The following is a 26,568-nucleotide window of genomic DNA, read 5'->3' as shown; positions in this document are numbered from 1 at the left end:
GGCTGAGACGAGTGGATCGCTTGAGGCCAGGAGCTCCAGATCAGCCTAGGCAAAATAGAACAGCCTGGCAACCTCGTCTCTCCAAAAAATTAGCCGGTACAGTGGTGTGCACCTGTGGTCCTAGCTACTCAAGAGGCTGAGGTAGGAGGATCGCTGGAGCCCAGGAGCAGAGGTTGTAGTGATCCAAGTTCATGCCACTGCATTCCAGCTAGGGCAGCAGAGCAAGACCCTGTCTCCAAAAATAAATAGAGCTGGTTCTCCTGTTTGGTTGGGGGGACATCCCCCCTGCAGTTATCCCATTTCCTTCTTCTATCACTAATTGTTTCCTGTTATTCTACCTTTCCTGGCAGTTTGCAAAGACCAGGGTGGGTTCAGCCTGGGAGAGGCTTGGTCCTCTTGTGTCCTTTAGAGTAAATGGAGGCAGATGCTCTGATTCTCATGTGAGGCACCTGCACCATGAGGTCTTGGGAGAGTAGCAGCATCTGGTGGGTATGAACTCTGGGTCAGAACTTACAGTCCCAGCACTGCTGCTTCTTAGTATTCTCTACCATGAAGCAGTTCTGTAGCTTCCCTGAGTCTTACTTTTCTCTTTTGTAAAATGATGATAGTGATGGGGCCTGCCTTAGAGGAGCTCTGGGCAGCCCTCCAAGGTGACTTGGGGCTGAGCATCGCCCTTGCTGCACCTCAGCCCCGGTGTCACTCCCAGGCTGTTCAGCTGGGCGCTGCTGCGGTTTCTGAACTGCGTATTCCTGAATGTGCAGCTCCACAAGGGTCAGATGAAGATGGTCCACAAGGCTGCCCAGGCGGTAAGGCCTGCCCTCCTTTGGGATGGGGATGGCAGGAGCAGAGAAGCAGAGGAGCAGAGGCTGGGCCAAGCCCTTAAGTCAGGAGTAGTCCCCATCTGGTCCTGCTTCCTGGCCTCTCTGCTCCCAGCCATACAGCAGTGCAGTCCCCATCAGCTGGTGGGAAAAATCCACTGCTCTTTGCCGACCTTCCCTTTGTGTCTCACGGTCCTGCTCCCACGGGGCTTCCTCTAATGTCTTTTCATCATGGTCTTAACAACCATTAAGTCGGTGCGTCAGTGCAGTTTTGGAAAGGCTCCTTTGCTTTTGGGAAATGTGCTCAGATGAAGAACTCTTCAGCTGAGCCCTCCCTCCCTCCGGGGGTGCCCTGGGTTTTTGGTTGCTTGTGTCCTCAGAGTGGGGCAGGCTGGCACTTCCTTCTGGCTCTTCCCGGAGCAGGGCTCACCGCTTGTCCTCCTCTCTACTCACAAAACCCTCCTGGATGGGATCCTGCTGCCCTTTGTGCTGCTCTCCCAGGGCCTGGGTGTGCTCCGTGTGGCCTGGGACTCCCGTGTCTGCTCCCCTGCCCTCAGGTAAAAACCTTGTGTCTGTAGACACACATGGGAGAAGTTGCAGGCTGGGGTCGGGTGTGTATTGGGGTGTGTTGGCGGCAGCTCCCTGCCAAAGGCCTTCTTCCTGGCTTCTCTGTTCCCAGCCACACAGCAGTCTAGCCTGTGGGGCTTAGATGGAGGGGTCAGCCACAGGCCCTAGGGCCATGGCTTCACCTCAGTTTATTCAAGTAGGACACAGTCTATTCCTGGGGGAGCTGAGACTCTTGCTATCCCTTTATTCATTCTCATCTTCAGAGCCCGTTGCCTTATCAGGCTCTGCCCTATGTCCCACAGAACTCTGCTGAGGAAGCTTGGGGGGCTTTTCCTGGCCTCAGAGGCCAACCTCTCCCTGGAGAGCTCTGAGGGGCTCCTTGCAAGGGCTGTGGTCCAGGCGGTGAGTGCCCCCAGTGGTTATGTATAGGCCAGGCTAAGGGGACAGGGGTCTGCTTCTGCACTGGCCTTAACACCCCTTCTGTCCCCTCCGATTCCACGTCACAGAGTAGCTGCTGGTCAGTGGGCAGCCCCTGCTCATCTTCCTGGAGGAACCTCCTGGGGCCTTGGGGCCACGGCTGTCAGCCCTGGGCCAGGCTTGGCTGGGATTTGTGGTAAGGGCAGTCCAGGTGGGCATCATCCCAGATGCTCTGCTGGTACCAGTGGCTGTCACCTATGACGTGGTTCCAGATGCACCATGTGACATATACCATGTGAGAATGTGAGACCCTACAGCCTTTTGGGCAGAGGCTGATAAGGCAAGGGGCTCCTAGGTGGACACCAGCTCCAGACAGAAGGCACAATATTGTGTCCTGTGGCTGAGTCCCTCTTAGAGCTGCGGGGCTTCAAAAGAATCACTCCTATAGTCATCTTGTAGCACCTGCCAGGGCCATTACCATCTTCTCATTTCATCCTCTGAAGACTTGATAGGGAGGGATTTTCCCTGTTTGATGGATAAGAAAACAGGAACTTCGGGGTTGGGGGCAAGGTCATGCACCAGTGTGGCCTGAGACAAAACTGAGCAGGCTGGGACCTGAGGATACCCCTGGAGAGCAGGATGGGGTGGGAAGCCCTGATGTCCACCTGAGAGTAGTGCCCCCGGTGAGGCTGTACAGTTATCCTCTCCCTCCTTGCAGACTTCAGCCCCCCTTGGGCTGTGGACAGGAGCTCTGGCTGTCCTGCAGAGCCTCTGCAGCCACTTGAGCAGCAGCCGTCAGATCTGCTCTCGGGTGCACCTAGCTCAGCCCTTCTCCCTGCAGGTATGGAGCCAGCTGGGGAAGGCTGGGAGTACCTGCAGGTCTGTCCTGGGCCTCCTGGCAGCCTGGCCCTCAAAACTACTGCAGGGATAGCCTTGCCTACTTCCAGTGGGCTGTCGGCAAGTTTCCTGGTTGGCCAGAGCAGGTCACTTAATAGCCTTGTCCTGGGCAGGAATACACCATCAGTGCCAGGAGCTGCTGGGGCAGCAGGCAGACCCTGGAGCAGCTGCTGCAGCCCATCGTGCTGGGCCAATGGTAGGGGCAAGGGAGCGTACGGCCTCAGGGGCAAGGCAGGCAGCCCGTCAGCATCAGCTCATGTATCCTCCGTAGACACAAACACACTAGCAGCCCTCCCTCACCAAATATCCTGGGGTGGTCTAGGATAGTTCCAGGCACTCGCCTTGCTAACAGTCTGAGTGTGGGATACGGCACAGAGGCCTGGAAGGGGCTGGGGTTTATAAATGCTATCTTCTGCCCTGGGACTGGGATGGGGGATACACCCTCACCTTTCAGAAAGCCCTGAGCTTCCTCACAACTGTTTTTAGATTGGTGCCTTCATTTTGTGATCTCTGTCTCTGTCCCAGTACTGCTGTCCCAGACACTGAGAAGGAGCAGGAGTGGACCCCTATAACTGGGCCCCTCCTGGCCCTTAAGGAAGAGGACCAGCTCCTGGTCAGGAGACTGAGCCATCACGTCCTGAGTGGTGAGGGTGAACCAGATCTGGGCCTTTGGGGGTGGGTCCTTGAACTGTCCTATCTCTCTGGGTCAGCCAGTTTCCAGGGTCCTTCATTCCAAGTGAGGGTCTGCACCTGAGCTGCCCTCCTTCTGTGGGACCTCGGGGCCATCTGAAGAAAATGGAACCCTCCTCCTGCAGGAGGAGCAGGGCAGCCAGGGCCGGTATGAGGGAGCAGTTAATTGCATGGACACAGACGATGGCCTGAGCACAGGAGGCCGCAGCTGCTTCCCAAGGCCACACCCAGCCCTGCCTTCTGAGTAGAGTCTCCCTGGCTGTGGATGGGGATGGTGTTGACTGAATGGAATGATACGTGTAAGGGGCTTAGCACAGCGCCTGTGCAGAGGGCCCTTATAGGGAGATGCATCAGTATCTTCTCTAGTGCCCCTGTGTGGTGGAGGCTGTGGGTTGGTGTGTGGGCCCCGTGTTGGGACCCAGGGAAGAGCCCCCAGGTCCTGGCCTGGCTCTCTGCCTCTGTGTGATAAATTCACTGCTCTGGGCATACGTTGCCCCTCCCTGGGGTGGAGTGGGGATGTCTGATAATGGAGGGACCAGGCTGCTGGGCCTCAATGCCTGACCAGCATCTCCACCTGCTGTCCTGCCTCACCCCACCCCAGCCAGTGTGGCGAGCTCTGCCGTGATGAGCACGGCCATCATGGCGACGCTGCTGCTCTTCAAGCACCAGAAGGTAGGGGGTACAATATGGTGGGGACCTCAGTGGGCGGGGTGTGGCCCTCCTGCTCAGCCCTGCTCTACCCACCCAGGGCGTGTTCCTGTCGCAGCTCCTGGGGGAGTTCTCCTGGCTGACGGAGGAGATACTGTTGCGTGGCTTTGATGTAGGCTTCTCTGGTCAGCTGCGGAGCCTGCTGCAGCACACACTGAGTCTGCTGCGGGCACACGTGGTCTTACTACGCATCCGCCAGGAAGACTTGCTAGTGGTGCCGCGGCCCGGCCCAAGCCTTGCGCACCTGGCACGGCTGAGTGCCGAGCTGCTGCCCGTCTTCCTGAGTGAGGCTGTGGGCGGTGAGTCTTGAGGGGTAGGTGGGATGTGTACGCAGGTGTTAAGGGAACAGCTCCTTCCTCATAATGGTCCCTCCTTCCCCAGCCTGTGCGGTGCGGGGGCTGCTGGTAGGCAGAGTGCCGCCCCAGGGGCCCTGGGAGCTGCAGGGCATAGAGCTGCTGAGCCAGAACGAGCTGTACCGCCAGATCCTGCTGCTGATGCACCTGCTGCCGCAAGAGCTGCTGCTGCTGCAGGTCAGGCCTCCCCCATGGCCCACTTGGTCCTAGGCCTTCCTCTCTTAGTGGTAGGAATGGCCATCCCTGCCCAAGCACCAACCTCTGAAGTCTTTTGGGTGGGTCTGGCCTTGCCCTGCCTTTGGCTAGGCCCCTGCCCATGTGCCCAGGCTCGCCTGAGGCCACATGGGTCCCTTTTTCTCCCTAGCCCTGTCAGTCTTCCTACTGTTACTGTCAGGAGGTGCTGGACCGGCTCATCCAGTGTGGGCTCCTGGTTGCTGAGGAGGTAGGCAGGGCCATTGGAGACAAGACCCGTGCCTGGGGCCTGGCCTCCTCCAGCCTCCAACCCTGACTCAGTGCCAGCTGCCACAGGCTCCTCCTCTGTCCTGTGTGTGCTGTGGGTGTGGGAAGCCTAGCTCGTACTTCTGTGCCCTGGGCCTTGGGATATGGCCACCTATGCCCTGGGTCCGTGTACGTCTCCCTGGACAGCACTGGCATGTGTGCCTCTGAACTCCTCTGCACACCTCCTGTTCCACAAGTTTCTTGGCCACAGGACTGCTGCCATTGAGGGTGGGTGTTCACTTCCTCTGACTCTGCAAGTCAGCAGGTGCTGTGGTGTGGCATGGCTCTGGGTATCCTCTTGGGCACTCCAGATCTGGTTTTACTGGATTCAGCTGCATGTACCTGATCTGGGGGTGTAGGGTTGATCCCTGGCCAGCTTGTCAAGAGAACAATGGTTCCATTGCCCCCAGAACCCAGGCTCCGGGCTAGCTTGTGACACAGGGTGACAGTGATTGAGCAGAAAGCTGGTAAGTGGGGACTTTACTGTTAAGTGACAGTGATGACTTTGAAGAGGCCGAGGGCAGGTATTTCAGGGTGTGTTGGAAGAAGCTGCCCCTGGAGGGAGGTGGTAGGGAGGCTGTGGGGAGCTGCACTCATCCCAACCCCTCCAGCTTAGCCAGCAGTTGCGCTTCCCGGACTTCTTTCTTTTCCTCTGCCGCCTGTTCAGCCCACTGCTCAAGGCTTTCGCACAGGCTGCCGCCTTCCTCTGCCAGGGCCAGCTGCCTGGTACTGGTGAGGCCCTTCTTCCCTTGCAATCCTCAAGGCAGGCTCTGTCTGTGCGGGGCCCCAAGTCTAGGTCTCTCTTCTGCAGAGTCTGGCTACACAAAGCAGCCGTTTCAGTTCCTCTAGGCCACCGCCCAGGAAGAAGGGATCTTTGGTGAGTCCCAAGGAGTCAGCCCCTGGCATTGCTGAATGCTGAGCTGAGCTGCTACCTCTCTTCCTGAGGGAGGCTCTGGGTGGGAAGTCAAGCTTCCTGGAGGCAGGTGTGTGTTTGCTGGTGGCTGCTGCCCCCTGCCGGACAGTGACAGCCCACCCTAGGAAAAGAGTTGCAGAGTATAGAGGGTCTTCTGTGGAGTCTGAGCTCTATCCCTCCCTAGGCTCCTTCTTTAAACAAGAGGAGGAGAGAAGCCTGTGCCCAGTGGCTCCCTGTCCTCCCGACCTAGAGCCTTCACTTCTGTCTTCTTTCCAGACTGTGTGGACCCAAAGCTCGCCATCAGTGCTATCTGGACCTTCAGAGACCTAGGGGTAAGAGGAACCAATGTCACCATCTTCCTGTCCTCCTGCTCCCACCCCGATAGAGCTGCTCAAGAAAACCCAGCTATGTTTCCATCACCCCACAGGGCTGGCCTGATGGTGCCTCATTAAGACCCTGGGGTTTACCTGGTGTCTGCCAGCAACAGATGTGGTGATGGGTTGGAGAAGGTGGGATGGCTTTCCTGCCTCTTGGTCTCCCAAATCACTGGCTCATCCTTCTAGGTGGGGTATTGGGGCTGCTTTGAGGCAGCATTTGCACTTAAACACTGAGGCCTAAGGGGCCAGAGGTCTCAAGACAGGTTTCTGGGGGACAGGCCTGGCCCCTGGGCCCTATGGACACAACCCCTGTGGTGAGGGCACTCACGGCCCATCTTCCATGGCCCAGGTTCTGCAGCAGATGCCGAGCCCTGCAGGCCCCAGGCTCCACCTGTCTTCTACTTTTGCCAGCCGGGACAATCAGGAAAAACTAGAACAGTTCATCCGGCAGTTCATTTGTAGCTAAACTGTGAGGTGGAGCCTGTGCTGAAACTTCTCAGCTCCAGAACACAGCTGTGTCCTAGAGCCAGAAGACAAGACGGGAGGCTGCAAACTCTTAGCTGGTCTATAAAACCATTGAGGCTTGGTTGTCCCTTGCCATTTCTTGTTTTCTCCCTCCTTTGATACAATAAACAAGAAGACTGGTCGTGTTGTCTTTTCCCAAGCCCAGCAGTATCTTTTTGGCATACATGTATGTGTGTATTTGCCTTCTTCCCCAGTCCCACAGTGCCCCCACTTGTCCCATGAAACAAAGCCCAAAAGAAGACAAACAGTAGCAGAAGCCAAGCTGCTGCTTTGGCCCGACGAGTTTATTGAAGAGAGTTTTCTTTCTCCCTTCTACCTAGAAGAAGAGGCTTGCAGGGCTGGCCCCTGCGCACACCTGGCATTGGGCCTTTCCCTGGGCTAGGCTAAGTGGGAGCAGATGCCCCCCTCCTATGTCGAGGGCCTGAGCAGGAGCCATCACACCACCTTGTTGATGATGACACCTAGTTCTTCAATCTCACACTGGACTTCATCCCCCTTCTGCAACAGAGCAGGAGGCCGTGAAGGTGTCAGCCCTTCTGTCAGACACACATACATACATGCCAGCCTGTACTTCTCCAATCTGAGCCAACCCTGCCAGGCCTTTGGGGCCTTTCCTCTCTTTCCTTTTCGCTAACCTACCTTGAGAAAGACAGGAGGTTTCCTGAATACACCGACACCTGGGGGGGTCCCAGTCAGGATGACATCCCCTGGGTAAAAGGTGACAAACCTGGAGAAAAGCAACAGGACCCAGTGAAACCAGGGCTGACTGAGCTGGCCACGGCCAAGGGTGGAGGGCTCGCATCAGCCTCCACATGTGTGGCAGGTGAAGCGGCGCCGGCAGGACAGGCCCTGTCACTCACTGGGAGACCCACGCTATCAGCTCCTCTGTCTTGAACACCATCTGGTTGGTGTTGCTGCTCTGGACCACTTCCCCATTCACTCGGCAGCAGATCTTTAAGTTGTGTGGATCTGAAATGCAAAAATGGTACCTCGGAGTTATCCCTTTTCCCCCCTCAGCTCCCTATTTCATAAACACAACTGTAGGGGGACTTCGTGACTTTCCAGGTGACAAAAAGGCTTTGTGCCTACACTGACTCAGTGCTCTACGTTAGAACTCTCTATATAGACATTGGCCTTCTCAGGCCTCCCTGTATCCCCACCAAGAGCACCAGGCAGTAGTCACTTGGATGAGTTGAGAGGCTGTTCCAGACTGAAGGGGGAGAAAAAAATGCCTAGGCTTTTTGTCTTGGAAAAAAAAAAAAGGGCATCTGTCTACAGTATAGGATGACACTTGTAGATACAAAGATGACTTGGCAGGGCCAAGCGTAGTGGCTCATGCCTGTCATCACAGCACTTTAGGAGGCCAAGGCAGGCGAGGACTGATTAAGCTAAGGAGTTCAAAACCAGCCTTGGGAATGTAGTGAAATAATAAAAACAGCCAGGCGTGGTGGTGCATGCCTGTAGTCCCAACTACTCAGGAGGGTGAGGTGGGAAGATTGCTCGAGCCCAGGAGGTTGAGGCTTCAGTGAGCTGAGATTGTGCCGTTGCACTCCAGCCTGGGTGACACAGAGACCCTACCTCAAAAACAAAACAAAACAAAAAGTCTCAACATTGACAGAGCAGTGAGGTAATGGCGCAAGCAGGGAGTGAAGCCTCGTGTACTGGAAGCTGGCGGGGGATGGATTACCGTGAGAGCATCCTGGCTAACCAGCACTTTTAACTGTTTTGCTGGTGGTCTTTGTGTTCTATCCCCTTAAGTAGAGCATCTGAAACACAACTTAACTTTGCCAAGGACTCTGTACGGGGTGCTTTGAGGCACTGGGGTTTTCAGCATCCTGGCAAGGCTGGCCCACATGGACACCCCCCACCTTCACCACGGTTGTGGGTGGCTGTACGTTAGAGGCTACGCTCTGCTCTCTGGGCCACTGCCTCTGTCCTGGCACGCTCTCCTCACTGTGTGTGGTCAGTGCTGTTGTTTCCACAGTGGCTGGCTGAGTCCTACTGGCTCTCATCTCCTGTACTGCGGAAAATGCCTGGGCCTTGCGATAGTTGTGCTCCATGATGCTCAACTTAAAGGTTGTTCCAGATAGTGGCAGCCACAGGAAGCCTGATGCACCCATCAGCTCAGAGTTCTTTGTAATTTACTTCATGTATGCAGTTTTATATCCTTTGCAGTCGAGTTCCCTCTAGGGGGCTTGGGAAGGAAGCCCATGGGAGAAATCATGGCTGAGGATAACAGACTTGCCCTGTATGGAGTCAGCAGTGAAAAGGCAGCCAGGGAGGGCAGGTGCACAAGTACTGAACCCACACTCCTCCCTGGAGTGCTGTTCATCTGTGCAGTGGTAGGCACAAGGGGGCAAGGACCAGGGACCTACCTGCTACACTGTCCTTGGTCACCAAGGCAGGGCCCAGAGGGCAGAAGGTGTCGAAGGTTTTTCCCAGCAGCCACTGTTTCCCATTGCGTCTCATTTGCCAGTCACGGGCACTCACGTCATGAGCCACAGTGAAGCCAGCCACATGGGCCATGGCATCTGTGGCCTATGGGGGCAGGGGATTTGGCCATACAGGAGGTGAGATCACAGGTGATACCAACCCCTACAGCAAAGGATCTCAAAGTCGTTATCCCATGTTAGTAGCCAGAGAGAGCCGCAGGTGGGTGAAGGGCAAGGCAGCGTCAGGGAGCAAGGAGGGGACAGCTGGCACTCGTGCGTTCATGAGTGAGGTCAGCACTAGGAGAGGCAGGAGCTGGGGCTTCTGCTGCACTCTGGCCTGGGAGCCCACCCTTTCCACCTCACCTTGATGTGCTTGCCTTTCTTTCCAATGACCACGGCCAGCTCCACTTCCCAGTCTACCTCCTGTAGGGTGGGAGAGAAGCAGTGAACCGCAGTGGCCTCTGGGCCCATTATTTATGCTGAGAGACTGCACACCGTGGATCTCTGTCAGTATGGCTTGGCTGCCAGCCCATGTTTGCCATCACCAGGAACCAGAGCCATGTGAATGACAAGGGAGGTGTGACTTATAGACCCATTCATTCATTTTGGGCAGTGGCAGGCAGCGTCATGGGACGTAGGCACAGGTCCCCACCCCACTGTGACTGCAGAATAGCAACACGTGTGTCCAGGGGTCTGAGTTTAAGTCACTCTGGATACCTGCAACAAAGGATAAATATGAAGTAATGCCACCTAGCAATATGTCACTGCACTGTGTGTCAGGCACTATTCTAAGTGCTTTAATGTATTAACTCACTTTAGTAGGAAAAAGATTGACATTCCACAAAGGACTTGAATAAGCAATTCATAAGAAGGTAATACACATGGCCACAAAACATGAAAAAATACTCAGCCTCTCCCATAGTCCATAAAGTACAACTACAAAATAGATATAATTTGGCTTTTAAAATTGGCATCTCTTTCTAATAATAAGCAGAGTTGATATATGTATCTGACATCCAGATGTTGGTCTCTAATACCATGCCCTATTAAGAAGCACCGAGTTCCTGGGGAAACAGCTAATTTCAGGTACAAGACAGACAGTACATGATGAGACTGGAACATCTTAGCCAGAAAGCAAGGATATATTAAAAGTGCTGGGGATGGAATCAACTTAATGGCCCCTCACCAGCCAAACTGAGGTCATTTAAAGAATGTAAATGATGAATTTCAAACAACTGAGTAAAAACAAAAATCATGAATTCACAGTGATACTGAAGACACAGAAATGAAATGGAGGGAGGCAGCTTTTCTGCATAGAAGAATGCCAGCCAATAAAAACAGAAGGCATGATTTAGAAAAGTCATTGTTCTTCTGGGCCTGGTGCAGTGGCTCATACATGTCATCCCAGCATGTTGGGAGGCCGAGGTGGGTGGATCACCTGAGGTCAGGAGTTCAAGACCAGCCTGGCCAACATGGTGAAACCCTGTCTCTACTAAAAATAAAAAAAATTAGCCAGGTATGGTGGTACATGCCTGTAATCCCAGCTACTTGGAAGGCTGAGGCAGGAAAATCACTTGAACCCAGGAAGCGGAGGTTGCAGTGAGCGCATATCATGCCACTGTACTCCAACTTGTGCAACAGAGCGAGACTCCATCTCAGAAAAACAACAAAAAGGTCATTGTTCTCTAACCCTCAGCACAATAATAGATTCAGTAAGGATGACCACAGGATCCCTGGATGAGAAGCTATGGGGCAATAAGATAGTTACGTGATCTCAAACTACCACCCACAGATTGCTTATTAATTACAAAAATGGAAATGCATCTTCACAATGGAGAGATCTAGTGAATGTCAGGTAAACCAAGTGGTCAAATTCTGGGATGACTGACATGAGCTTCCCAGTGGAATGCAACGGGAAATGTACATCTCTGTAGACCTCTTGATAAAAATGCTTACCCAGACACTAATCATGAAGGAACAACCAAAGAAACCCAGGGCGTGAAACATGCTATGAGACAACTGGACTCTTCAAGGAAACGGCAGGGAGGATTGTTTGAGGTCAGGAGTTGGCAAACTATGGCCAGCTCATGGTCTGCTATAATTAAGTTGGATTGGAACCACGTCATTCATTTCTGCATCATCCCTGGTGGTTTTCATACTATAGCAGCAGAGTTCAATTGTTACAAAAGAGACCATATGACATTCACAGCCTAATATTTACTAATTGGCCCTTGATATGGTTTAGCTGTTTCCCCACCCAAATCTCATCTTGTAGCTCCCATAATTCCAATGTGTTGTGGGAGGGACTCTGTGGGAGATGACTGAATCATGGTGGCAGGTCTTTACCATGCTATTCTTGTGATAATGAATGTGGGTCTCATGAGATTTGATGGTTTTAAAAATGGGAGTTTCTCTGCACAAGCTCTTTTTCTGCCTGCTGCCATCCATGTAAGATGTGACTTGCTCCTCCTTGCCTTCTGCCATGATTGGGATGCTTCCCTAGCCACATAGAACTGTAAGTACAATTAAACTACTTTCTTTTGTAAATTGCCATCTTGGGTATGTCTTTATCAGCAGCCTGAAAACAGACTAATACAGCCCTTTAAGAAAAAGTCTGTGGAACCCAGTTCTAGATTGAAACCACTAAAGAGATATAACTGAATACAACGTGCGGTCTTGGTTGATCATGGGGCAACAAACAAAGTAACGAAATTAAAAGTCGTCTTTGGGGCAGTCAGCAGCACTTCCAATTTGGAATTGGGGCAACCGGATTACATTTTAAATATTATTCAAGTTAATTTTCTTGGTTATGATAATGGTGGTATGGTCATGCAAGCCATTGTCATTATTCTTAGAAGACGCCTATTTAAGTTTTTATGACTAAATTATCTTAGTATTTGCAATGTGTTTTAGAAGGTCCTCTCCACCCTATGCCCTGCAAACACACACACACACACACACACACACACACACACACAAGTGTATGTTTGCCATATCGTGGGCAGGGAGAAGGCAAAGGAGAAAGAGCAAATACGGCCAAATGTTTACAATGAAACCTGGTGAAAAAGTATCTGAGCATTCATTTTATTATTTTCCTAGCTTATCTATAATTTCCATGACCTTTCTAAAATAAAAATTTGAGAGAAAAAGTAACCAGTGCTAGTAAGGGTATATACACTAATGGTAAATGTGTAAATTGCTTTTACCATTTTTTTTTTTTAAAGGCCAATTGGCAGAATTTTTCAAAAGTTTTGAAAAACTGTCTATACTTTGACATACCTAAATTCTAAGGGTTCATTAAAAAAAATAATAATTAATGGATATGCAAATCATTTAGAAAAGGATGTTTATTGCAACATTTATTTATAGAAGACAAAAACTGGAAATAATTATCCAGCAGTAAGGTACTCAGGAATATAACTACCCTGTCTAACAGAAAACTCCATGGTAATCTAAAACACATCAGGGAGAGTATTTAATGACATGAAAAAATGCTTCTGATGCAGTCTTAAGTTAAAGGTAAGTATATGTACAGTATAAACATATACAGGAGTGGAGAAACACTGGGAAGACAGACAGAAAAAAATTAGTATTGTGAGTCCTGGGCAGTGGGAATATGGGTGATGTAATTTTTTAATGTTTATCTCTATTTTATTAATTTTCTACAATGAAGGTGTATTGGTTTTGTAATTGGGAAAACATGTACGTTAACTTTACTTCCAAGGCCAGTGCTATTACTATGTGTATAATCGCCTAAAGTTTCTGTTGAATGCACTACTGAGTGAGAGGTGGCTCCAGGCTGAATACTGAGCTCAGAACGCCCTTCTGGTGGGACCAGTGACTAGGGAGAGCAGTGGGGAGGCACTGACCTGGCTCTCTGGTGGGAGGACTACCTCATCATAGGGCCCCACGATGGAGCTGGCAAACTTGCTGAAGATGATGGGCTCCTTGGGCACAGGCACGTTCTGTTCTTTGCAGTGGTCCACATAATTCATGCCCACACACACCACCTTATCTGGCCGCGTGACCGGAGCCAGGAAGGTAACCTCCGACCGTGGTAGGACTGGCAACTGGGCAGCCAAGGCTCTGTAGAGACCAAAGCAAGTGAGACAGTCTGGCTGGGAACAGGTTGCAAATCCCGGGCAGGCTGGGCAGATCCTGCAGCAGCTACAGGTTTTGCTTTTTGAAATGATTTCCTAGCTCTATCAACCATCAGAGTCAGTGTGAAAATCAAGCCCAGCTATTGTCCTTTGATATCAGAGCTGGGCTGTTATTTATCCAGTGTTGATTTCCTCTTCCCTTTAGGTAACTCATGTCCATGTAAGATAATTCAAAAGATACAAATTGGAATACATGGAGAGGTTTCCCTTTCTGGTTACCCCATTCCCCTGGCTCTTCACTGCTACTCTATAGATATTCTTCTCACACCCTTTTGTATGGAAATGATAGCACACTATTTAGACCTTTTAAAAAAACAACTGATTTTGGAGATCTCTCCTTAACAATATGTAACAATACATAGAGAGCTTCCTCTATTTTTCTTGTGGCTACATATTACTGCTTTATAGAGATATACCCAAGTCCCTAATGAAGGGCATGGAGGTTGTTTCCAATCTTTGCAGAATATGGCAATATGGGAACATACAGTTAATGATACTGTGGGCTGGGAAATATTTGTATTTTTTCCCATTTTAATAGATGAAAATGACATCTTTAAAGTGTTTTTAATTTATTGTTCATCAACTCCTTAGACCAGATTCTACAGGGCTCCAGGCTTCAGGGACACTCTCACCTAATCTAGTCCAAACCCAGGAACGATTGTATTGTAGAAAACTTCTTTGCAGTCCTCTCTCCTTGCAGGATCCAGGAGTCTAAATCACTCCCCTAGCTGCGTAAGATGCCTTTTAGGACCCCTAGTCCCAGACCTGTCAGTCAAGGACTCCACTCCCAGAGGAGGCAATATGATGAAGTATAGAGTCCTGGTTCCAGCACCAAATGTATGGCCTTGGGATGGTTAATTACCTCTCCTAGGCTTCAGTTTTCCCCTCTGAAAATTGGAAGATGTTGTTATATAAGATTTCTAAGCATCTTTAAAGAGAACAGGTGGGAAAGGAAAGTGGGGTTACTCTGATCACTTGCAAAAGAGCTACTTGTTGGTGCCGTTTCTCAGAGCAGGGATGGGGTGGGAGGTTGCAGGGGCACCAGGGCAGCTGCTTCAGGGCGATGCTGCCCACTTACTTACCTTCTTGCCACTGACAGGGTGGCTTCTCCCTGCTCGAGGAACTGTATCATTGTTTTGGGGAGTGTGGGGTCAAAGGCATTGAGGTTGATAACTCCTCCACCATTCCCTGTTTCCAGGCCCAAATGAGGCCCCACCAGGTGGGGTGTCTGGAACTGCACTAGTCTCATGTCTCTGGATGGTTGAAAGGGCCACTTCTGAGCCTGCAGAAGACCTGAGAGCAACCTTCTTCTACCAGAGACCAGCATCAGAGCCTGCAAAGAAAAAAGCAGAATCCATGAGATGGAGGATCCCAGCGCCATCATCAGGATCCCTGAAATTCCTAGGGCTACAGCCCAAGGCCCTCTGCCCCATCAACTGTTCCCTGCATACCACATGGGAAGTGGTCCGGGCTTGTATTTTACTCTGCTGTACTTTATAAGGTGAAAGTTTTCTAGAGGAGCAACTACTATGTGATAGGCACTAAGTCCCAGGGATTCCAAGGTTCCTTCAACCAGTGCTTTCTGAAAGTTCCCACTGTGCTTGGCTCTGCTGCAGGCATTGGGGAAACAATGTAGCTCAAACTCAGCCCTGCCATTCTCCCTGCAGAGGTCACAGACGTTAACAACTGACCTAAGATTCAGCTACCAGGACTAATACTGTGAAGATGATCAGGGGCCCTACTCTTGTCTGGTTTCCTCGAGAAGTGATATGAGCTGAACTGGGCTGAATGAGCAGGACCAGGAATTAGCTGAGTGGCAGCACAACGTGGGCAAGAGATTGCTGGTGAAATAGGCTTCACAGCGGCCATATGCAGATGATTTTAAACGTTAATTTGTTCCTGTTAACCTCCTACTTAACATGGTTTCCAATGGTCACATGATCAAGCTAGACCCTCTACCAGGCTGTCCCAGTCTTCTAGGAGCAGCACCTCACCTGCCTCTCCAGATAATTATTTCTTTTGTCCTGATAGAGAATAAGTAGCCTGAGGGAAGAGGTTGCAGACCAACAGCAGGGTCTGGGCCTGACAGGTATCACTTGGTCATCTCCTCCCTGGGTCCAGGGGACATGTCTGTCTCTTTCACTGCCTAGCACTGTGCCTGCTGCACAGAAGGCTCTCAGTGACATTCTACTGAATGAACAAATGACAGAAGCAGGGCCTTGACTTTTCACTACTTGGGAAAGCTTAGTGCCTGTTAACTTCAGGAGACATGGCTGTGCCTTTCCTCCTCAAATCACGAAAGTATTCACAAGGGCCGGGCACGGTGGCTCACACCTATGGGAGACTAAGGCGGGTGGATCACTTGAGGTCAAGAGGTCAAGACCAGCCTGGCCAACATGGTGAAACCGTGTCTCCACTAAAAATACAAAAAATTAGCTGGTAGTGGTGGCTGGCACCTGTAATCCCAGCTACTAGAGAGGCGGAGACACAGGAATCGGTTGAACGCAGGAGATGAAAGTTAGAGTGAGCCGAGATCGCAGCACTATATTCCAGCCTGGGTGACAGAGCGAGACTCTATCTCAAAAATAAAAAATAAAAAAATCCACAGGGCTCAGGTCCTGTTTTGAGTCCGAGTCTCCACTTAAAGACAAACATTATTTTTTGTTTTGTTCTGAATCCAAGTCTGGCCTCTATTTCTTACCACATGGTAGCTTCCCTAAATGGTTCCTTGCTCTTTCAGCAAAGGTTAGTTGTATAGCCTTTTATGCCCCAAAATGTGGAGGCAGCTGAGCCCCAGCCTCTTGGTCCTCACCTGGATGATTCAATCTGCCTTGTTCACTTAAAGACTCCTTAGACTTAGGTCACCACTGTTGTGGCCCGCCAATCTGATCAGAAAACCGAGGGCTTTGAGTTCCCCGCCCTGCTGTCTTACACAAGCACCAACTGTGCCACTGTCAAAAGGCTGTTTGAGCCACACTGCACATGCTTAGACACTCCACACTCCAAAATAATGGTAACTGCTGCCGCTGAATGCCAACTATTAAGTGCTCTACCTACAATGTCTGATTTAATTCTTGACAATTGTGGAAGGTTAGCCCCATGTTATAGATGAAAAAATTAAAGCTTAGCAAGGTTAAGGGATTTGGCCAAGGTTGCGCAGTCCTAGAGCTAGGAGGGGAAGGAGTTGGGATGTGAATCCAAGTCCAGGTGACATTGAAGTCCTTGGTGCAGAAGCTTGAAATGCAAGCAAGAAAATCTAACTTCAGCCCCCATTCCCCCACCAAGGACTTTGTCTTTTTATTTTTTTGAGACAAAGTCTCCCCCTGTCACCGAGCTGGAGCGCAGTGGCCGGATCTTGGCTGACCGCAACCTCTACCCCTCGGGTTAAAGGGATTCTCCTGCCTCAGCCTCTGGAATAGCTGGGATTACAAGCATGCACCACCACACCCAGCTAATTTTGTATTTTTAGTAGAGATGGGGTTTCACCATGTTGGCCAGGATGGTCTCCATCTCTTGACTTCGTGATCCACCCGCCTTGGCCTCCCAAAGTGCTGGGATTACAGGTGTATGACACCAGGCCCGGCCCCAAGGACATTTTAACCCAGAATGTTGTGGTGAGAAGTGGCGACCTTCCAGAGGAAATCCTTAAAAATTGTGGTGAGATGTAGGGACCGCCCATAGGAGATCCTCCAGAGGCCCTAAAGAAATGCTAACATCCATGCATGGGGAAACTACCGGCGCCCTCTGGCTGTTGCCTCAGGGACAAGGCTGGTTACCTGCTTTCCAAGAGAACCTTGGGCCACACTGACTGCGCCCTTCCCACAGGACACACATGCAGGTTCATTCCAACCTTACAGCAATCCCCTCAGGTAAAGCGCCCTCATCTTACGAAGGGGGCACTGACTCTCAAAGGGGCGAAGTGTCACGTGCCCAAGGTACCTGTCAGAAAGTGGCCCTGGGGCTTCTACAGCAACTACTATGTCATGCAGCCCGAGCTCAATCCAACTCTGCGAGAGTCCGTAAGCAAAGGGGCGGTGATCTGAGGTGGAAACAGCAGCCTCCATCTTCCAAAGCCTGAGACCGGGGTATGCGCGTCGGATCACAAACCACAGTCCACTCGCCTGGAACCCGCGCCAGTCCCCCAGTTTCCCTGTATGCCCAGCTCCGTCCCCGGCAGTTAGTGAGCGCGCACCCATGTCCGTGTGGTCGGAAGCGGCCGGGGACCGGGTTCCAGTTCCGCCCTCCGCGGGAGATCCGCGCCAGGGACACTCTTCTGGCCTGATCCAGCCAGGCCCGACCTACCTGCGCTACAGGGTTAGGGCTCGCGGGGCCGGAGGTCAAGGGCACCCGTGACCGCAGCCTGCCGGGGAACTGCAGCAGCGGTGAACCTTGAGCCGCTAGGCTGGCGTACCAGAGCGAGGCGCAGTCGCGCCCCTGTGACGTCACAGGCAACGGGCAATAGCGGCGCGCCAATTCCGGAGGGGCGGAGCCAACGCAGGTCAGGGCGTTTCCGGGAGGTCGTCAGGCTGTTGGCGCAGCTGGGCAGCAGGCGCTTTCTCCGGAGACGCTACCCCTCCGAGGGACCCTGCGCTTGCCCGAGCCGGAGAGTGGGCGCTGCCCGAAAGTTTTCCCTAAGCGCCTTGCTGGCCTCACCCAGTGTCGGCCCTGTTCTGGGCCTGGCGCCGTTGTCATTGCTCGGGAAAGTGGTGGAGGAGACCAAGGCAGCGTGCTGGGTGTCAGAGATCTGTGGCTGCTGATTGTGACATAGGTCGTTGAGGAGGGGAAGGATGACTGCCCTGTTTTACTTACGGGGAACTTGGGACCAGAGCTGTTTTCCCAGGGTGACACAGGCAGTGAGTAGTGGAGCTGGCATTGCTGACCCCAAAGCCCAGCGTTTCCCAGCCTCTCAGCAGCCCGGCCTTCAGCTGCGCTGCTGGGCGCAGGTGGGCAAGTGGGGAAACGAGGCTCCATCCCCGGCAGAGGGCAGGCACACAGGGAGCAGCTCCTGAACTCCACAGACAGCTGCAGCTAGCCCTTCAGCTGCTGGCTTTGAAGAGTGTGAGGGGCTCTGGGCAAGAGACCCCCACATTGCTCAAGGACCAGCTCATCAGGGGGTTTACTTGTCCCACGAAGGAGTCTGGATCTTGCTTAAGTGCACAGGAGACCGCTGGAAGGTCCTTACCGGCGTGCCATGGCCCGACTTGTATTTGAGAAGTTTTTCTCTGGCCACCCCTGTAAAGGAAGGAAGGGTGTCTGGGTGAGTGGTGCAGGTGAGAACAATGGTGGTGTGTGGCGGAGAGGGTGAGTGTCCAGAGATGTTCAGGAGGAAGAACTGACAGCTCTGGATGACAGCAGGTGGAAGTGGGAAGGATGTCCAAGGCCGACTCCTGGGGATCTCTAGGCGGGTAGGTGCAGGGCCATTCATGGAGACAGGGCTTCTGGAGGAGCAGCGGGTCTGGGGAGAGGATGGTGAGCTGTTTTGCATGGGACATCCAAAGAACATTGCATGGTGGGCACTTGGAGACATGGGTCAGGAGCTTGGGACTTCAGCCTGACTTGCAGAAGGAGGTCACCACAGATACAGAAATGGAACCTGTGGGGGTGGCTGTGACCAGGGGGATGCGCTGAGGAGAACCTGGCACAAGCGTTTCACTAAGCCATAGTGCCCAAAGACTTTCTGAAAAGATAAGTTACAGCCTGGAAGAAAATAATCTGCAAAGCATATATTTGATAAAAGACTCGTATCCAGAATATAGAAAGAACACTTAAAAGTCAATAGATAAAATCAAACAATTCAGTTTTTTAAATGGACAAAATATTTGAACAGACACTTCACCAAAGAAGACATACAGATAGAAAATTAGGACATGAAAAGATGCTCAGCATCATTAATCATTAAGGATATGCAAATTACAAGCACAATGTGACAGCATCTCACACCTACTAGAACGGACAAAGAAGACTGATTATACCAAGTATTGGCAAGAGCGTGGAGGACCTGGGACTTCTTGTGCGCTGCTGATGGGTTCATAAAATAGTACCACCGGGAGAGAGATCCAAGATGGCTGATCACTAGCAGCTCGGGATTGTAGCTCCCAGTGAAAACGCAAAGAACGAGAGGACGCCACACCTTCACATGAATTCTTGTTGCTCACGTACCAGGAGATTCCCAGCGGAGGAGCCCCACGGGTCGCCAGCGCGACTCTTGTGACCGGAGAGGCGGTTTTGCCGGTGTCTCAGAGCGTCGGTTCTCGGTGCAGAGTCAGAAAAGCACCATCCATCTTAACGCCACTGATTTAGTCAGTGCAGTGGGTTGCTCAGATTTTGGCGCTGAGAATCAATAAGTTGGACGTCCACTCAGAAACCCAATTACAAAGATGGTAATTATAAAGACCACAGATGGATAAATCTACAACGAAGGGAAGAAAACAGTCAAAAAAGGCTGAGAATACCCAAGATCAGAATGCCTCTTCCTCAGCAGGGGATCCCAGTTCCTCATCAGCAACAAAACAAGGCTTGATGGAGAACGAGTGTGTTCCAATTACAGAAGCAGGCTTCAAAACGTGGATAATAAGAAACTTCTGTGAATTAGAAGAACTTGTTCTAACCCAATCCAAAGAAACTAAGAACTTTGAAAAAAGGTTTGACGAAATGTTAACAAGAACACACAATTTAGAGAGGAATATAAGTGAATTGATGGAGCTGAAAAACACAATACGAGAACTACGTTAAGTATGCACAAGTTTTAACAGCCGAATTGATCAAGCAGAAGAAAGGATATCAGAGGTCAAAGACCAACTTAATGAAATAAAACTAGAAGACAAGATTAGAGAAAAAAGGATACAAAGGAATGAGCAAAGTCTCCAAGAAATATGGGACTATGTAAAAAGACCTAATCTACGCTTGATAGGTGTACCTGAATGTGACGAAGAGAATGAATCCAAGCTGGAAAATATGCTTCAGGATATTATTCAGGAAAATTTTCCCAACTTAGTAAGGCAGGATAATATTCAACTCCAGGTAATACAGAGAACACCACAAAGATATTCCTCAAGAAGAGCAACTCCAAGGCACATAATCGTCAGATTCACCAGGGTTGAAATGAAGGAGAAAATACTAAGGGCAGCCAGAGAGAAAGGTCAGGTTACCCACAAAGGGAAGACTATCAGACTTACAGCAGATCTCTCAGCAGAAACCCTACAAGCCAGAAGAGAGTGGGGACCAGTATTCAACATCCTTAAAGAAAAGAACTTTCAACCAAGAATTTAACATCCAGCCAAACTAAGCTTCATAAGTGAAGGAAAAATAAAGTTTTTTGTGAACAAGCAAGCACTCAGAGAATTCATCACCACCAGGCCTGCTTTACGAGAGCTTCTGAAAGAACCACTACACATAGAAAGGAACAAATAGTATCGGCCTTTCTAAAAAATATCAAAAAGTAAAGAACATCAATATAATGAAGAATTTACATCAACTAATGGGCAAATGGCAGTATTAAACTCACATATATCATTATTAATTCTAAATTTAAATTTACTAAATTCCCCAATTCAAAGACAGACAGCCAATTTGGACAAAAAACTAAAACTGTATGCTGCATCCAGACCCATCTCACATTCAAGGATACACAAAGACTCAAAGGATGGAGAGAGACTTACCAACTAACCAGAGAGCAAAAATAAATAAATAAAAAGCAGAAGTTACAATTTTTGCCTCTGATAAAATAGTATTTAAAGCAACAAAGATCAAAAGAAACAAAGAAGGACATTATATAATGATAAAAGAATCAATGCAACAACAAGAAGAGTTAAAGGTCCTAAATATATACGCACCCAATACAGGAATACCCAGACATACAAGACTTATAAAGAGACTTAGACTCCCACACAATAATAGTGGGAGACTTCAACATTAATATTAGACAGATCAATGAGACAGAAAATTAACAATGATATCCAGGACTTGAACTCAGATCTTGAACAAGTAAATGTAATTAACATTTATAGAACTCTCCACTTTACACAAAATATACACTCTTATCAGTACCACATCATATCAACTTAGAAGTTTAAACGAAATGTTGGTTGGCTCCTTGTTTGTTACTCTCTTCCCTCATTTTCTTTCATGTCTCCATTATTAAGGACAATTATAGGCATACCCATATTTAGACTGCATTCTAGCCTGGGCAACAAAGCAATACCCCCATTCTCTCTCCCTCTTCCTCTTTCTCTTTCTTCCTCTTCTTTATTCTTTTCCTTATTATTCTTTTTCTCTTTCTAAAAAAAAATAAATAAAATAAAATAAAATAAAATAAAATAGTACCACCACGATGGAAAATCATCTGGCAGTGTATGAAGAGTTAAACATACACCTACCATATGATCTAGCCATTTCACTTGTGACAATTGACAGTATTGAATTTTACCTTTGCCCTTTGCTCCTAGAAACAATGAAGGTTAAGGAATCCCTCCACTCTTTGGTTCCAGAAAAGACCCTACTGGAAAGAACCAGTGACTTTCCATATAACTTGGATAAGACTCCCAGATGCTCCCTTGTTTATTCATTACCAGGCCAGACGCAGACCCTCTAAATTCCCATTCTTGGCTTCATAAATGATTAGCTGGACTGCTTGTCCCCATGCATCACTAAGAACACACTGCTTGTAACCAAACTTTGGTTCAGATTCTCTACTTCTGCAGGCCCCTGAGCTTTGGCCCACCCACAGCTTGTGGCATTGCCCACAGCCCTCCTGAGAGTCCCTCCTGAGAACAGGGCTGTCCTCAGGGTAAGACCTGCTGGATTGTGACACTCCTGCTTAGCCCACTTTTCCATAACAGTTCTTTCTAGCCAAGTTTACTCCTCCCTGTACAAGATTAGCCACTTGCCTAAGTCCTGAGACACTTGCTGATCATATGGTGAGCCCGAGTGGGCACACTGAAACGTTTCCCTATTGGAATAGCCCCCTCCACACTGCCACAACAATCCTTTAGAATTAATTCCTTACAGAATCCAGATTTTTTTTTTATAGTAGCTGCCTGAGAAATGAAAAAATATGCAACGACTTACACATAAATGTTCACAGAAGCCTTTTTATAAAATTTCTAAACTGGTAACAACTCCATTTTTCATTAACAGAAGAACGTGTGAACACTGTGTATATCCACATTAGGGAATACTACTCAGCAATAAAAAGAGACAAATTGTTGATGCAATATGGATATATAGCAAGATAGTTATTTGAAGTACAAAGGGTAGATTAAAAATGAGTATATATGGGATTATTTCATTTGTATAGGTTATCCTTGGGGGACACCTTCAAAGACCTCTAGCGGACTGCAGACAGTACCTAACCCTTCATATACCTTGTTTTTTCCTATACATACCAGTGATCAAATTTAATTTAATTAAGATGAAGCTAATCTGGTGCCACAAGGTTGCAGTCAATCAAAATATGTTTCTGTTGACATCTTCCACCCAGAAATCTAATGCCTTTTCCACCCTAACTAAGCTCTTTTCATACACTGTAGCCATAACTTTTGCAGTTTGAGGTGTGACAGCAAACCTGGCATAAATTTCTTTTTCCTTCTTCACAATTTCATGGGTAGCAGATTTGTTGTTTCCGTAGATCTTAGCAACCTCATTACGTGATTTTTTTTTCTTTAAGTCCAGAGTGTTACTATTTTCACTTAAAGGAAAGCTTCTCTTTGGCATATTGGATTCGCTGGCACCACTGCCATTTTGCTTTGGGGCCATTATGAAGTCAAATGAGGGTACCTTGCACAGAAGCACTGCGGTACCGTGACAGTGGATCTAATCACGGAGTCAGCTCCTTGGTGACTAAGGGGCAAGGAGAGCAGACGTCATGGGGAAGCTGAACAGAGGAATGATCCCTGTCCCAGGTAGGATGGAGCAGGACAGTGCAGGATTTCATGACGCTACACGGAAAAGCACATAATTTAAAACTTATGAATTGCTTATTTCTGCAATTTTCCATTTCGTATTTTTGGGCCATGGATGACCTGAGCAACTGAAGTTTCAGAAAGCAAAATCATGGATAAGAAGGGACTACAGTACACTAGAAATGCAAATGAATGTGTAGTGACAGGAAACAGACCAGTGGTTGCTTAAAGTGGAGGTGTAGACAGCTCCTTAGAGAAACTGCTTGTACCTAGGGCCAGAGATGGTGGAGAGCTGGACAACTCCAGAGTGGTAAAACAGAGACCATAAGACTGGCGGAATGGACTTTTTGTGGCTTATTATAAGTTATTTAATTGTAAATAAGAGCTAAGGCCATGCCAGGCAAAAGTCACATACCCCTACACTAAAAGAAAAATGTTCTAATTCGCCAGCGCTGCCAGATGCTAACTGATGCCCCCAGACTCCAGACTCCATTCCACAACGCATAACTATAGGTTTGATTGAACAAGAGACTGACGTCAGTAATTTTTTTCCTGATTAAGACACCACTGACCATGGGCTGGTTCTGGCCAGCCAGTTTACAGAGGCTGCACACTGAGTGCCTTTGTGTTCTTTTTTTTTTTTTTTTTTTTTTTGAGGCAGGGTCTGGCTCTGTTGCCCAGGCTGGAGTGCAGTGGCACGATGTTGGCTCACTGCAACCTCTGCCTCCTGAGCTCAAGCCATTCTCCCACCTCAGCTTCCCAAGTAGCTGGGACCATCGGCAAGCATTGCTGCACCTGGCTAATGCTCTTTTACCTTTTTGGGGGAAGAGCGGGCCAGGGGCAGACCTGTGTTACTTACAGTTAAATGATTACAAACTTGCTTTTCTTTTTATGCACTGAGATTTGTGCCATGGATCATATCCAAACTATGGTGCAGTAAAATAAAAGCAGAGATCAAGGGGTAACAGGAGGCCTATGGTGAAGACCGTCTGAGAGCGCCTGTAACCGCAGAACACTGTGGGACTTTGGACTTCCAGGCTCCAGGCTTGCATATGGAGACCTGACGCACCTCAGCCTCTCTGCTTTTTCCTCTGAAGTGCCTGCTTTTGGTTTCTGCTAAAGGCCACATTTCCCTGCCTGTGGGATGACCAGCCTGGGGTAGCTACCCTTTCTAAGAGATAAAGCTCTCCTGGCTAAATTTCTATATTCTGTGACTCTTTCAGTTGGCAATGTGGCAGAATAACCAGAAAGGAAATAAAAGCTTTTGATCCCTGCTTTCTCCATAGCCACCGTTATGATGTGGGTTGGTTTTGCCATGAATTCTTTGTCACCGCCTCAATGCACACCCAGCCAAGCAGGCAGCTTGCTCCTCTCTCTGACTTTTCCTCGCTCTGGCTGCTTACTCATATGTTTAACAGAGAAAACAGAAGCCCTCACTTGGGGGGAATGCCCTCCATTTCCTACCCCCACTCCCTCAGGCCTTCCACACCTGCACCTGCCGTGTGCTGGCCCTGCAGATGGGGAGAGTCCCCCTTCCCAGGCCTCAGGTCCTGCATAGGAGCCCCTGAACCTTGGTTGCCTTACACTGAGAATTAATCCGTATTCCCCTTGAGCAGGTTTCTGCCTATTCAGCAGGTCCTTCCCCCTCTCTCTACCTTAAACAAAACCAAGTAAAAGTTTCCTTTGGCCTGTCAGGTCTCCATCTGCAAGCCTGGAGCCTGAAAGTCTGAAGCCCTGCTTGCCCCAGCTGACATCTCCCACCCCGTGCCTGCGTTCACCAGTGTCCCTGATCGCCCAGCGGAGCTTCCTCAGACAAGCCTCTCACCTAACCCTGCTATCTTAACTGTTCTTATGATAATGTAAATACCTCTCACCCAACCCTGCCATTGTAACTGCATGTATACTCCTTGCCCCTACCCCCCACTACTGTAAGTGAACGTACTCTGCAACACCCCTGCCCCCCAAAAAACTACCCAAATCTATAAAACCAACTCCTAACCCACTGCCCTTCGCTAATTCCTTTTTTGGCCTTAGCCCACCTGCACCCAGGTGAATAAACAGCCATGTTGCTTACACAAAGCCTGTTTGAAAGGTCTCTTTATTCAAATCGCATGTTTTTCAACATGGCCCCACATCCCTCCAGCTGCCCTTCCCACATTGCTCACCAACCTTCCTTGGAAAGTCTCCCACATGAGCTAATTCCCATATGAATCTTAGCTTGGATTTCCTTGTCTCCCATTCATTCCTCATTCTTCCTGATCTGATCTTTGCCCCAATCCTCCCGATGAAACAAGTCTTACTTAAGTCCTCAATGACTTCCATGGTGCTAAGACCAAAAGACACTTTACGTCATTACCTCTCAGCACTCGTGGCCTCTCTGGGCCATTTCCCTGTGCTTTAAATACCACCTTCCCGTGGCTTTTGCAGCAGAGGTGACTGGTTGCCCTCCAGAATTCTTTCTTCCCCTCTTCCTTAGCAGTAAAACCCCATTTATTTGCTAGATACATGGCTGCCTAGAATAGAGAGACTCATTTCTCCATCATGGCTTTGAGGCTATAGGAGACCGTGAGAGTAGTCTGGTTAGCAAGATCTAAATAGAAAAGTTTGGGGGTTGAAGGACTTGTTGAAACAGAACCAGCAGGCCCTTATTCTTCACTGTACATATTTCTGCTGACTGAAATGTGAATGTGATGTCTGGAGCACAAAGGGCCATCTCGGGCCTTAAGGTGACAGGCTACTGGAGCTGGGAGCTGGATCCCTGAGAATTGTTGAGCTGCCAAACAAATGCCAAACAGTGCTCTGTTGGCCTTTTATGCAAGAGAGAGAAAACAAAATCCATGGTTTTTAAAAGATACCATTATCCTGGATCCCCATTACTTGCAGCCAAACATAGTCTCCATTGATAGGTCTTCTGTCATATCACATTGTTTCGAATTTTCCTCCTCTATCTGGGTCATTTTTCAGACTCTCTCCTCCATCCAACCTATAAATGTTAGTGCCTCTCAAAGCACAGTACTTATGTCTCTTCTCACTCAGTAGGATCCCTCAGGCCACATTTTTCATGCTTGATGGTTTAATTATCAACTACAGAAAGAAGACTCATATGTATAACTCCATAAACTCAACTGTCTATCAGACATTTCCATTTTGATGTCCCAAAGGCCCACAAACTCAACATGAACTCATGATTTTTCCACATCAAATGTGGTCCTCTTCTGTATCTCAGAGGATGTCATGGCACCCTTCAGCCATTCACCTGGGCAGCCCCCAAACCAGAATTCTGTCTTGGCCCTTTCCTCACCTTCACTCCCATT

At 49.3% G+C, this 26,568-nt stretch overlaps 2 protein-coding genes across 5 annotated transcripts; one reads left to right on the top strand and one right to left on the bottom strand.

Annotated features, from left to right (window-relative positions):
• Positions 1-697: 697 nt before the first annotated feature.
• Positions 698-6,897, top strand: LOC120363161 (glycerol-3-phosphate acyltransferase 2, mitochondrial-like). The gene is made up of 7 exons (XM_074403500.1): positions 698-4,061; positions 4,138-4,396; positions 4,479-4,627; positions 4,815-4,892; positions 5,760-5,825; positions 6,138-6,193; positions 6,588-6,897. The coding sequence occupies exons 1-6, from the start codon at positions 4,014-4,016 to the stop codon at positions 6,189-6,191; spliced, it is 654 nt and encodes a 217-aa protein (XP_074259601.1). The 5' UTR covers positions 698-4,013; the 3' UTR covers positions 6,192-6,193; positions 6,588-6,897.
• LOC104653434 (oxaloacetate tautomerase FAHD2A, mitochondrial) lies at positions 5,818-17,790 on the bottom strand. 4 transcript variants are annotated; one of them, XM_074403495.1, is made up of 9 exons: positions 17,658-17,790; positions 17,295-17,429; positions 14,438-14,688; positions 13,065-13,281; positions 9,559-9,618; positions 9,139-9,301; positions 7,624-7,732; positions 7,403-7,490; positions 5,818-6,187 (listed from the first exon to the last, which is right to left on the bottom strand). In XM_074403495.1, exons 3-9 carry the CDS (start codon positions 14,680-14,682, stop codon positions 6,032-6,034), a joined length of 1,038 nt encoding a protein of 345 aa, XP_074259596.1. In that variant the 5' UTR covers positions 14,683-14,688; positions 17,295-17,429; positions 17,658-17,790; the 3' UTR covers positions 5,818-6,031. The 4 variants fall into 4 exon arrangements, with proteins under 4 accessions (XP_074259596.1, XP_074259595.1, XP_074259597.1 ...); XM_074403494.1 differs by lacking the exon at positions 17,295-17,429; XM_074403496.1 differs by lacking the exons at positions 17,295-17,429; positions 17,658-17,790 and adding an exon at positions 17,548-17,647.
• Between the last annotated feature and the right edge of the window lie 8,778 nt (positions 17,791-26,568).

Source organism: Saimiri boliviensis, chromosome 1 (genome assembly GCF_048565385.1).
Source record: "Saimiri boliviensis isolate mSaiBol1 chromosome 1, mSaiBol1.pri, whole genome shotgun sequence".
Lineage (NCBI taxonomy): Eukaryota > Metazoa > Chordata > Mammalia > Primates > Cebidae > Saimiri > Saimiri boliviensis.
Note: the sequence above shows the minus strand (reverse complement) of the source record. Positions and strands in the feature narration are given on the sequence as shown.

Bases quoted from the DNA above. Each gene is read 5' to 3' on its own strand.
- LOC120363161 (XM_074403500.1), top strand. From the start codon at position 4,014: ATGAGCACGGCCATCATGGCGACGCTGCTGCTCTTCAAGCACCAGAAG. The intron at 4,062-4,137 runs GTAGGGGGTACA...CTACCCACCCAG, and splicing joins TGCTCTTCAAGCACCAGAAG to GGCGTGTTCCTGTCGCAGCT. The intron at 4,893-5,759 runs GTAGGCAGGGCC...TCTCTTCTGCAG, and splicing joins GGCTCCTGGTTGCTGAGGAG to AGTCTGGCTACACAAAGCAG.
- LOC104653434 (XM_074403495.1), bottom strand. From the start codon at position 14,682: ATGCTGGTCTCTGGTAGAAGAAGGTTGCTCTCAGGTCTTCTGCAGGCT. The intron at 9,619-13,064 runs GTCAGTGCCTCC...CCCACCCTACAG, and splicing joins TCCTCCCACCAGAGAGCCAG to GAGGTAGACTGGGAAGTGGA. The intron at 7,491-7,623 runs GTGAGTGACAGG...GCTTTTCTCCAG, and splicing joins CTGATAGCGTGGGTCTCCCA to GTTTGTCACCTTTTACCCAG.